At 38.8% G+C, this 12,740-nt stretch overlaps 2 protein-coding genes across 2 annotated transcripts; both read right to left on the bottom strand.

Annotated features, from left to right (window-relative positions):
- Window positions 1-1,682: 1,682 nt before the first annotated feature.
- LOC310988268 (cytosolic sulfotransferase 3-like) lies at window positions 1,683-3,764 on the bottom strand (the record flags this gene model as incomplete). Its single annotated transcript, XM_083974800.1, has 7 exons — window positions 1,683-1,795; window positions 1,887-2,061; window positions 2,172-2,269; window positions 2,453-2,579; window positions 3,162-3,262; window positions 3,390-3,518; window positions 3,626-3,764. The coding sequence occupies 7 exons, from the start codon at window positions 3,762-3,764 to the stop codon at window positions 1,683-1,685; spliced, it is 882 nt and encodes a 293-aa protein (XP_083830926.1).
- Window positions 3,765-7,397: 3,633 nt separating this feature from the next.
- Window positions 7,398-10,118, bottom strand: LOC310989232 (cytosolic sulfotransferase 3-like). Its single transcript, XM_083976226.1, has 7 exons — window positions 9,904-10,118; window positions 9,664-9,792; window positions 9,397-9,518; window positions 8,299-8,425; window positions 8,030-8,127; window positions 7,745-7,919; window positions 7,398-7,653 (listed from the first exon to the last, which is right to left on the bottom strand). Exons 1-7 carry the CDS (start codon window positions 10,040-10,042, stop codon window positions 7,541-7,543), a joined length of 903 nt encoding a protein of 300 aa, XP_083832352.1. The 5' UTR covers window positions 10,043-10,118; the 3' UTR covers window positions 7,398-7,540.
- Between the last annotated feature and the right edge of the window lie 2,622 nt (window positions 10,119-12,740).

Genomic DNA, 12,740 nt, shown 5'->3' on the forward strand with positions numbered 1-12,740 from the left:
GTTTTGCTCTCCAATTTTTTTTTTTGATTGCCACTTATTCTCTTTTGCTCTCAAATCTCTTTTTGGTTGCAAATCTACACTATTTGATTGAATAATAAAGAGACAAATGTCTCCATACTTTCTCATATAAATACTCAGTGCCCCCAAAATGCATTGTGTAAGCACTGCAAGTCAAAATGTTTAGTGTTTGTTTTATTACTATGGCGGCAGAGGACCATTGAAATATCCCTCATGTCCACTTCTCAGTCTTAGCCCAGTCCATAATTGACAATGGTTACTGTACTATTTTCTTTTGTCTAGCTTACAGAATACAATTGTGTATAAAAATGATGGGAAAGAATTTCACGGTAAGAGTCGCCTCCAAGGTTTGACATAACACATGCACACACTGCCAAGGAAACTGTAACCATTTTTATTCACGCACATTAAGTAACACCATGACCTGGGGTCTCATTTATAAAACATTGCGTAGGATCCATACTAAAAGTGTACGTATGCCCAAAAGCCGCAAATGGCATGTACGCCAAAAAAATATTCAGAGAGTCGAAAGAATATTATTTTGTTTGGTAGCCACAGTAGTGGCGTGACAAATAAAAGGAAGTGTGAGTGGCAACACGTTGTTACCACTGTGAGTGGTGAGTGCGACAGAGACCATAGTTGAGGTGGAGAAGAAGTGGTCAGATTTGAAGGTGGAGGCGAAAAAGCGACTGACAGGCCACCACCAGTGTGTTAGCCACAGGTGGGGACAAGGGCATACCCGAACTGACACCTTTTAAAGGATATACATGTTTGGGGCTTTTTCGCCTTTAATTGATAGTAGTATAGTCAAGAGGAAGACAGGAAATGGGAGGCAGAGAGAGGGGGAATGACATGTAAACCAGCCTCTCGCGGAAATGCATTTCATTTCATTTCTGACGAGAGGCTGGTTTACGAGGCTATATGATGTTGGGCTCTGTACAGAAATCACCACATTTAGATCAAAAAGATAATGTTTTACAATGAAATGATCAGTCTACATTGAGTGGTACAGTACATACAAAACCTGTATGCTGTAGTCTGGCATATAAACTGTGGGATGTTATGCTGCTAAACTTACCTACAACCATATTTGTAACATTTGTTATAGGAACAAACAGAGCATTAGGTTAACTCACTTGAGAACTGTGTACCAACGTTTCATGTCACAGCTCTGTTTATTTTGTCTTTCTGTCCCCTCGTACTGACACTTATCATCGAGCTACATGGACGTCCGTAGGCATTTGTCCCTGTCTCTGTCACCACTCTGACTCCCACATCGGTTAATGTTAAACACTTTATTCAAACAGTTTGGCGACAGAGTGTTAACAATTTTTTTTTTTTTAATAACATTTCAGTCCATTATTAGCAGAGATTCAACAATTCAAATAACCCCACAAACCCTATCCTAAATAATTAAACAATGAATTAAAAGAAAAGAAGGAAAAATAGTGGACTGTTTTTTGTTTTCAGTCTTAATTTAGACTGACAAACTAATGATACGTATAATATAACACAGAATCAAAAATGTTTAAAAGTACATCATCAGGGGCTTTGACATTCAATAAACTCGAATAATCACTGATGAGACAATATCTGATATTTTCTATTTCATCACCTGGGCCTATCAGTTAAAGGATTTCATTTTGAACAGTTGCACCAGGCCTTTAGATTTCAGTACGAAACTTCAGTGTGGGATTCTTCATCTTTTTCTTGTAGTCTTCATCAAACTCTTCACTCTGGGCCACAGTGAAATGGTTCTTCCAGTCACCAACCTTCCCTGAAGAAGCACAGTCAATCAGGTTGGAGTCTTTTTACAAATTGGTGTTGTTTTACCTGTCACATGTATTGTGTATCAATATTCACTGTACCTTTTCTTATGAAGGGAGAAACTTTGAGATCCATTCCTTGAAATGTCGAAAAGTTGACCACCTTGTTGTTTTTCATATTATCAAAGTGCACTCTCTCTAAAAGTCGTTCCTTCTCCTCAGCTGAACGAGACAAACCAAGGAAGCAGCAGAGTTTGTCTAGTTCCCGTCTAGGATCCTGGAAACACAATGGTCAGGTTGTGGTCAGACTTTACTACCAGCAAGAGCAGAGACTTCACAATCACACAAACACATGCACTGAAAACCCACGTAAGCAAACAACATTACCTCAACAAGATCTTCAAAGAACATGTAATGGAGGTTTGAATAAGTCTGTTTCTTCTCCCACCAGCCGTTCACATGGTCATACCAGGATCCAAACACCACTGGAATAACACAATGATAAACTGAATAAAGAGTGTGGGCGAAACCTGTGCATCGCATACAAACCTTTATTATTGTGAACAGGCTCATGCTCAGTCGTTAAAAGTGCTTGTTGGTCACAGGAACATGTCAAGTGAAAGTCCAAATTTAGATTGCAACTTGATTATTGTGTTTAATATACACACTCTTTCCCTCCATGAATCTCTGAAGGTAACTGCTCCACTCTCCAGGCTCTGCGGCAAGCTTGCTCATGTGCTGAAAGTGGAAGAAAGACACCACGTCGTCCTTTCCATTGCGGGCCACATAGACAATCTACACAACAACAAGAAACATGCATTAGAAGAGGATGGATGAAAGTCTCTCTTTATTTTCATTCTGTAGAGAGTCCCTCTGGATGGACTGGAATCTAACCAGGGTTAGGCCAATGTGAAAAGAGGCCTAAGGACTCGTTTGGTTTACTTCGAAAATGTTTTCCATTGTTGCTGTTGTGGTTTGGCCGGCAACCAATATTCATTGCTTGTGTGCTGCTACAGCAAATTGAATCAATGCCATACTGCTAAGCATGGCCTATAGGTGTGTCAAGGACTTCTCTCCACAACAAGCGGCTAACAAGGTATTTTTCTTTGCGTTTTGTTTGTTTACACATCATGACATTGATGTTTTAATTTACTTCATGTACACAGTCTTTTTTGTGAGCTGATATTTATCATTGAGACGAGCTGAAATAAATGGCACTTAAAAGGAACTGATCTGTGTTGTGACGAGAGCTACATAATGGTTAGCTAGATTATTTGATCATTAAGTTAAAATATAAATACTGTAAATCAGATTCCCACATATTGCAGTATGTTTATGTCATCAAATAGAAATAACATAATAAAGATACTGTACTACCTTGCAATTTTGCTCCCAAAAAGATTTTGGCACAAACTGGATTGGAAGATGAGTCCTACAGATTCGAGGAGATGTGAGTTGATTGTTCACCAGGTCTGTTCCTTTGATTAAGGTTGAAGATCCTGCACATTATGAGAAACTTTTTCCATTCCAGTGCATCCTACAACGTGATCAGTACACCACAGTACAACTTAACATAATTAAATACGTGTTTGCTGAATGACTCACCTGGCTGCAGAGAAGGGAAGGCGGATTCCAATAGGGGCACTCTTGAATAAATGGGAAGAGATTTCCGACACTCTGGAGATGTCGGATCAAAATGCAGCAGATCAAGGATGTAGGAGACCCAGGTACTTCCTCAAAGAATGACAGAGAAAAGAACTGAGATCATAAGAACCCTTTTACACCATCATCAATCTATTCAACAGTGTGAAGCAAAAACACACAGTGTTTATGTTTCTCACCTGCTTTGGGATATGTTGAGAGAAGTATATCGTCTGGCCTGGCCTGGAAGTTTTGAACATTCTCCCAGTTGTCTGTGAAGTAGTGAGTCATTTGGACTCCATGGAAATCAAATAATTCTGGCCGAGGAGGGAAATCCATCTTACAATGAAAAAAAGGAAAGAAAGATTCAAAACATAAAAACAGTTTGTGTAATCAATCAGTACATGACATAGATGACGTTGAAAACAGTCTGAATACATACCTCAATATACCTTTCTGAACGTCCTCTCTTTACAGTATGAACATCAGTCATGAACATCAGTCAGGGCAGTGTTATGTTCAATGTATAGCTCTCCTTCTTATCGGCCTGCATTCACATGTAGTACATCCTATTATGCTAAATGAGTCACGTGCTATTGAGACAACAAAATTATGCCAATCTGTAATTGATAAAAGATGAGCATATGATAATTTCAGCTTTTGTATTTGAATAACTGTGAGCACTGAAGAGCTGTGGGCATGAACCTGTATGAAGATTATTCAATACAGATGATACAGTAGAAGTGTGAAGATCATGTGTCAAAGGTGAACAAGCTTTATGACTATAGGCTATTTCATGATGGGTGAATTTATATAACATTTTGATAATAAAGAAACATTGTCTGCAGGGAAACCGCCTGCACTGACTCAACATGATCTTTATCCTTAGAGTGTAATACCTGATGCGTCTGACATCTAAACTTCAATAAAACATTAATGTGGAGTTCCTCATTTTCTGCCTGTAGTCTTCATCAAACTGCTTGTTCTGATGTGGTTCTTTCAGTCACCAACCTTCCCTGGAGACAATCATTTAGGCCATTTAATCAAACCACTGATCAACAGTGTGACTAATTTCATTATTCCCAGACTCTTTTCCCGTATTTCCATTGTGACTTGTGATCCATAATGTTGACAGTGTTATAGTTGGTCATTTTGTTTAGTTTCACATTGTCAAACCAGTTATAACTCTCTCTTTCTCCTCAGCTGAAGGAGACAAACAAAGGAAGTAAAAAAAAGTCAGTCAATCTCTTACCCAGTGTTCTGCACACAATAAAGAGTCTCACTTTCAGTCTTAGATACATCTAAAGACACATCAGGGCCGGCCCTAGGTTTTTGGTAGCCCTAAATTAGATTTTGTTTGTGGCCCCCAGTACACTCGAAACACAAACATCAAAGCACACAACCTGCTTACAACTGAATGACCCTTGTTGGGAACTTTCTGATCATTATTTTTGTTGAACATTAATTTGTGACATTTCTGTCTTGGTACATAGAAACCTCCAAGAAAAACCTGTCAACTTGTGCTCTGAAATCTGACATTATAAAAGCTGTTGGATAATGCGACTAAACTTACCACCAGCCAGAGAGAGAGAGAGAGAATGAAAGTGAGAGCTAGAAGAAGATGAAGAAGAAATCTTTTTTATTGTGCCAAGCCCCAGTCTCCCTTGGACAGCCACACAGCCTTGGTCTCGGCCAGGCACATTTGTTATTTGACAGTGTAGGCTAATATTATCAATTCACCCTTTGTCAAGTCTCGCCCTCCACGGTTACTGTTGCTAGGTTGGACAAACAATGGTCACAAAAGGCTTAACTCCCATTGGAAACCATTGAAAATTAAGCAGATTTAAATTGCTTGGTCTCCCACAGAGTTGTATCCAAATGAGACATTTCTCATAATTTGTCTTAGGTTTGGGGGATGGGATGAAAATGACTCCAGGAATACGTTCCGGATATCTGTGTAACTGTGTAGAAATATCCCAGAAATAATGATCAATTGTGTAGTAATGTCGAGAAATATAGCCAGGAAACAACAATTAATTGCATTATAATGTCAAGAAATACAGCCAAGAAATAACAGTCTAGTAAAATAGACGTAATAACAAGTTGTAGTAGTAGAATTGTCGTGAATTACTGCTAAGTAGGCCTATAGCGTGTCGTTTCCACGTCATAGTCGAGTAGGGGAGAGTGGGGTAAAGTGAGACATTTTTTACATTTGCTCCCCTCTAAGCGAGCTAAAATGATTTATCAGTAATATTTACACATTTCCCATTAATTCAGGATGTTTTCTAGCAATGGACATTATCAGAATGTATTTAGAACTAAGGGCAGTGAAAATATGATTGTTTTAAAAAAAGTGCTCTCGTGTCTCACTTTACCCCAGCTCAGGGGTAAACTGAGACAGACTAGAGAAATCAATGGGGATCCACTTACTTTTTCCATTCTGAAACTACCATAACATTGGTCAATTAAGCACTTTTTTTTCTAAACACAAAGTGACTCAAGAACAAAATCAAATACAACACAAAAGTGTTTTAATTAACATTCAAATGACAGATAGAACCAGTTAGATAGTCTGGGGGTCAGATTGTAGGCCCGACAATGGTAACCATTTTGATCAAAAGTTCTCTTGTTTGTGGGGGGAGCCGACAAAGTGGACTAAAATTCAGTTAATTAACCAACCAACCAACCAAAGAAGTGAGCTGACTGAAGAGCACATAGCATAACAAAGTAGTGTGGCTACAGATCATCTTTGATCACGCAAGGTTTCTGGCTTGGGGGACGAGATTCTAGTGTAAATCTTTGTGTGTGGTGTGCTCACAGTGTCTCACTCATGGATTTATTTTAATACATCCATGGTCTCACTTTACCCCACAGCATTTGTCTCACTTTACCCCAACACCCCCATTTTAGAAAAACCGACCTCTCTTAGAAATTCAGGCTTATTTTCAGCCAGCATCATCACATGGTTTTATATGTTGGTAGTTCATCATCATGTATCATATAAGTTTTTCTACCTGAATCAATTTGCTTTGGCACAACAGTTGATTAAGTTGACAGCAAGAAAATTTACTTTTACATGCAAAAATAATATTTTTGTGAAAAAAACATGCTTTCCACAGCATCATGAGATCCTCTTCTTCATGGCCATGGGGAAATGGAAGGGGCTTGAAAACATAATGGTCAGATGACCATAAATGTGTTCCGTTTTGCAGGGGGTGTCTCACATTACTCCACTCTCCCCTACTTTCAGTGTACGTGCCTGACGCGGAGTGATAGCCTATGCTGTGATAAGTCTTTAGAATAGCAGCCGTGGTATGCTCATTATACCACGGTTAACAACCAATCAGATTGCCGGATTTCACCTTTCCGTTTTATAATTCAGTATACCCACTACAACAAAACTATTTAACTATAGTGTATGATGGGCTCTGTACAGAAATCACCACATTTACATCAAAAAGATAAATGTTTTACAATGAAATGATCAGTCTGTGGTATGTACAAAACCTGTATGCTTGCACTCTAGAGTCTGACATGAAAGCTGTTGGATGTTATGCTGCTAAACTCACTTCCAGCCATCTATGGAACATTTGTTATAGGAACAAACAGAGCATTAGGTTAACTCACTATACTATACTGTGTACCAACGTTTCATGTCACAGCTCTGTTTAATTTGTCTTTCTGTCCCCTTGTACTGACTTTCCATCAAGCTAGCCTTTTATCCCTGCCTCTGTCACCACTCTGACTCCCACATTGGTTAATGTTAAACACTTTATTCAAACAGTTTGGCTACAGAGTGTTAACAATTTTTTTTTTTTTTTAACATTTCAGTCCATTATTAGCCGAGATGCAAAAATTCAAGTAACCCCACAAACCCTATCGGAAAAGAAGGAAAAATAGTGGACTGTTTTTTGTTTTCAGTCTTAATTTAGACTGACAAACTAATGATACGTATAACATATAACACAGAATCAAAAATGTTTAAAAGTACATCATCAGGGGCTTTGACATTCAATAAACTCGAATAATCACTGATGAGACAATATCTGAACTTTTCTATTTCATCATGGGCCTATCAGTTAAAGGATTTCATTTTGAACAGTTGCACCAGGCCTTTAGATTTCAGTACGAAACTTCAGTGTGGGATTCTTCATCTTTTTCTTGTAGTCTTCATCAAACTCTTCACTCTGGGCCACAGTGAAATGGTTCTTCCAGTCACCAACCTTCCCTGAAGAAGCACAGTCAATCAGGTTGGAGTCTTTTTACAAATTGGTGCTGTTTTACCTGTCACATGTATTGTGTATCAATATTCACTGTACCTTTTCTTATGAAGGGAGAAACGTTGAGATCCATTCCTTTAAATGTCGAAAAGTTGACCACATCGTCTTTTTTCATACTATCAAAGTGCACTCTCTCTAAAACTCGTTCCTTCTCCTCAGCTGAACGAGACAAACCAAGGAAGCAGCAGAGTTTGTCTAGTTCCCGTCTAGGATCCTGGAAACACAATGGTCAGGTTGTGGTCAGACTTTACTACCAGCAAGAGCAGAGACTTCACAATCACACAAACACATGCACTGAAAACCCACGTAAGCAAACAACATTACCTCAACAAGATCTTCGAAGAACATGTAATGGAGGTTTGAATAAGTCTGTTTCTTCTCCCACCAGCCGTTCACATGGTCATACCAGGATCCAAACAACACTGGAAAAACACAATGATAAACTGAATAAAGAGTGTGGGCGAAACCTGTGCATCGCATACTTGTGAACAGGCTCAATTTCAGTCGTTAAAAGTGCTTGTTGGTCACAGGAACATGTCAAGTGAAAGTCCAAATTTAGATTGCAACTTGATTATTGTGTTTAATATACACACTCTTTCCCTCCATGAATCTCTGAAGGTAACTGCTCCACTCTCCAGGCTGTGGGGCAAGCTTGCTCATGTGCTGAAAGTGGAAGTAAGACACCACATCGTCCTTTCCATTGCGGGCCACATAGACAATCTACACAACAACAAGAAACATGCATTAGAAGAGGATGAATGAAAGTCTCTCTTTATTTTCATTCTGTAGAGAGTCCCTCTGGATGGACTGGAATCTAACCAGGGTTAGGCCAACGTGCAAAGAGGCCTGAGGACTTTAAATCTCTGTGAACAGGTGGTTGAGGTGACAGAATCAAGAACAACCAGACATGGGGCTTGGCGAGAGAGTGGGCTTCCACATGAGCAAAAGGTGTACTCAGTCACATGGAGGAAGACAGGAGAGTCCAAAACAAAGAGTCCCTTCAGAGTAAACTTTTGTCAATGTGTATAAAATATGTTTTCACACAATCAGATGAAATAACCGGTTGTAATTGTGTTAAAATAATAATTCTAATTTTCACATTGTTAAATTATTTTGATAAAAAGTTAGATGGGTAAAACCATATGTGTGTTATATAGTAAATAACTGGCTAATTTTCGTTTGGTTTACTTCAGAAAGGTTTACATTGGTGCTGTTGTGGTTTGGCCGGCAACCAATATTCATTGCTTGTGTGCTGCTACAGCAAACTGAATCAATGCTACTGTATACTGCTAAGCATGGCCTATAGGTGTGTCAAGGACTTCTCTCCACAACAAGCGGCTAACAAGGTATTTTTCTTTGCATTTGTGATGTATTTTGTTTTGTTTACACATCATGACATTGCTGTTTTAATTTACTTCATGTACACAGTCTTTTTTGTGAGCTGATATGTAGGCTATCATTGTACTAACAGTTCACACGGCATACGATGGGAGACGAGCCAAAATAAATGGCACTTAAAAGGAACTGATCTACAGTATGTGTGTTGTGACGAGAGCTACATAATGGTTAGCTAGATTATTTGATCATTAACTTACAACAAGTTAAAATATAAATCAGTAAATCAGATTCCCACATATTGCAGTATGTTTATGTAACCAAATAGAAATAACATAATAAAGATACTGTACTACCTTGCAATTTTGCTCCCAAAAAGATTTTGGCACAAACTGGATTGGAAGATGAGTCCTACAGATTCGAGGAGATGTGAGTTGATTGTTCACCAGGTCTGTTCCTGTCGGTATGGCTGGAGATCCTGCACATTATGAGAAACTTTTACATTCCAGTGCATCCTACAACATGATCAGTACACCACAGTACAACTTAACATAATTTTTTTAATTCAATTGAATATTTTTCATATATTAACATATTAAATATGTGTTTGCTGAATGACTCACCTGGCTGCAGAGAAGGAACGGCCGCTTCCAATAGGGGCACTCTTGAATAAATCGGAAGAGATTTCCGACACTCTGGAGATGTCTGATCAAAATGCAGCAGATCAAGGATGTAGGAGAGCCAGGTACTTCCTCAAAGAATAACAGAGAAAAGAACGGAGATCATAAGAACCCTTTTACACCATCATCAATCTATTCAACAGTAAAGGCAAAAACATACTCTCTTCATGTTTACAGACTCACCTGCTTTGGGATATGTTGCAAGAAGTATATCGTCTGGCCTGGCCTGGAAGTTTTGAACATTCTCCCAGTTGTCTGTAAAGTAGTGAGTCATTGAGACTCCATGGAAATCAAATAGTTCTGGCCGAGGATGGAAATTCATCTTCAAAATAAAAAAAGCAAGGAAAGATTCAAAACTATTATCAGTTTGTGCTAAGTGATCAATGAGCACATTTCATAAATGACTTCCCAGCTTATTTCTGAAGATATACTGTACCTCAACATACCTTGGTCAGATTTCTGAAGTCCTCTCTTATTGGTTAATTTACAACCATATACCAGCATGCAGCATTTTTCTCATTATCCTAACTAGGTCACATGATCTTGAGACAACAAGTGATCCTAACCATAGCGTCTGACAGTTGACATTGGCTCCTCCTACTTCCTCATTGATAGGGGTTGTATGTATTTGGATATTTCATAGTGTGTTTTGGACGATTAAAAAGTGAACTCTATCCGTCTTCTATCCGGACCGCCCCTGGAACTCCAAAAGCATTTTGATAACTCTGAAAGTTCTCCGAACCCCTCCTTGGGATGATGGTGAGTAGAAAACTGGTGAATTATTGATTTTGGGTGAAGTATCCCTTTAAACTGAACACTGAGTCCAGAACAAGGCGTCCCTTCAGGGTACGCTTTTGTTAATGTGTGTAAAAATCTGATCAAATAATGGTAAACGAGATCATGGGCTCTAATTTTGTAGACCAGGCGCAGGCCAACCACCTTTGATCTGTCATCAGATGCGACGGGAGAATTGATGTGCTGATTCAGATAGTTACATTAAATAGTGGTTGTTGTGATTATTTATTGCATTTATGTCTGACATTCTGAAAACCTGCCTGTGAGGTCTTGGTGATGTGTGCGCACTGTGCACAGGTCAGCCAAATTACTACTGCGCCGCCAATTTGAAAACAATACAACAATTTCTCCTTAAATACACACACACAAAATAAATTGCAATAGAAATTGTTTCTGAGGCAAAAGAGGTATATCTGAAAAATGGGGAGATTCATGTAAAAGCCATACATTAAGTTTTCATATTACCCCCCCTCAACAAAACCAAACAAACATTAGAATCATAACAAAATCATATAAAAGAGCACCAAATACCCTGATCAAGGAAAGGTTAAAGGTGCAACTTCTTAACTCATATTTATCATTGTAATCTGGGTATGTCTGTCTGATGTCTTTATGTCTATTTTGAGTTATGTTCTGTCCTGTGATTGTATGTTATGTTTTTGTTTGGTACTATGCATTGTCTCATTGTCTACGTGTATTCTGTGATGTATGTTTTGTCTTGAATTCTATCATGATTTGAAATATGTATTATGTATTACGTTAGTATTACGTTTGAGGCTCCTGCCACAAGCTTTAAATAGCGACCTGGCGCTTCACACATTTGATTCCTTCTTTTTCTGCTCTGTCTACAAATATCATGTGTGTTGTGCGAAATAAATACTGAAATAAAAAGACAGTTGATTATCTTTGATTATTTTGAACATCTCATTTGTACCAGGTATGTACAAAACCTCTGAGAAAAACTTGACAGCCTGTGCTCTAAAGTCTGAGATCACTTTGGTACACAGTTCTCAAGTGAGTTAACCTAATGCTCTATTTGTTCTATAACAAATGTTCCATATAGCTGGAGGTAAGTTTGGTAGCATAACATCCAACGGCTATAACTATGATCTTGGATGTTATGCTATAGCATATAGATATAGTATATACCCATATAGGAACAAATAGAGTATTAGGTTAACTCACTGGAGAACTGTGTACCAAAGTTAACATGTTCTTACAGTTTTTTGTCTCAGCTCTGTTTATTTTGTCATTCCGTCATTGCATTGATAATCTCCATCCAGCTACATGGACGTTTTCAGGCATTTGTCCCAGTCCTGCCCCTCAGCCACCAGACTTCCCACAGGCATCTGCCTAACTCTCTCCTTCCTACTCCCATCAGTTAATGTTACACTTCATTTGGAGTTGCTACCACTTGGTGGCACACCATCACCAATAAAGATAAATAGAAGATGTGTTTTGTGAGGCAGTGTTTTAGAGGCCTTCTGTGCCTTTGGATTGTACTTAGCCTATACTTAAAGCTGCTCTCTCTCAAAACCATCCTGTGGCTAGTTTTGACATCAGTCAAAAGGACAAGTGAATCACAGACTGTTTGCAGCTTTCAGCTCACCTCAATCAGATCTTCATAGAACATGTAATTCATTTTTGAATAGGCCTGTTTCTTCACCCACCAGCCATTCACCAGGATCCAAACACCACTGCAGCCACAGAGGAAAGCATGAAGGACAATTAGGCAGGAATTAAAGTGTAGGTGGACCTTCATTTATACCAAAACTAAGGAACTCACTCTTTCCCTCCATGAACCTGTGTAGAAAGGAACTCCAGTCTTTTGGTTCTAGCTGGATATTGTTCATGCGGTCAAAGTGGAAATAGGACACTGCATTGTCCTTCGCGTTACATAGACCACCTGCAGAGAGAGCGAAAACACAACACTTAATTTTAACCTGAGTCAGAATTACGATATGTGACTCATAAATCATACACTTCACAGGTGGTTTTTACCCTGCAGTTCTGCTCCCAGAAGGACTTGGGCACAAACTGGACAGGTAGATGTGTCTTAATAATGTGAGGAGTGGTTGGAAGTTGGTCTGCAAGATCTTTACCTTTGTGAAGAGAAGAGTTTGTCTTTGACTGACATACCTAATGGAAAAGACAGTCTTATATAGCGATTGTCATTTTACATTTATCATGGCTTCTTGAACTTACACACTGACAAACAGATGATG

Source organism: Trachurus trachurus (genome assembly GCF_905171665.1).
Source record: "Trachurus trachurus genome assembly, chromosome: 7".
NCBI lineage: Eukaryota > Metazoa > Chordata > Actinopteri > Carangiformes > Carangidae > Trachurus > Trachurus trachurus.

Coding starts and splice junctions, on each gene's coding strand:
- LOC310989232 (XM_083976226.1), bottom strand. CDS start 10,042: ATGAATTTCCATCCTCGGCCAGAACTATTTGATTTCCATGGAGTCTCA. Junction 8,426..9,396: donor TTTGGGAGCAAAATTGCAAG/GTAGTACAGTAT, acceptor GTTGTTGTGTAG/ATTGTCTATGTGGCCCGCAA. Junction 7,654..7,744: donor TTCTCCCTTCATAAGAAAAG/GTACAGTGAATA, acceptor GTGCTTCTTCAG/GGAAGGTTGGTGACTGGAAG.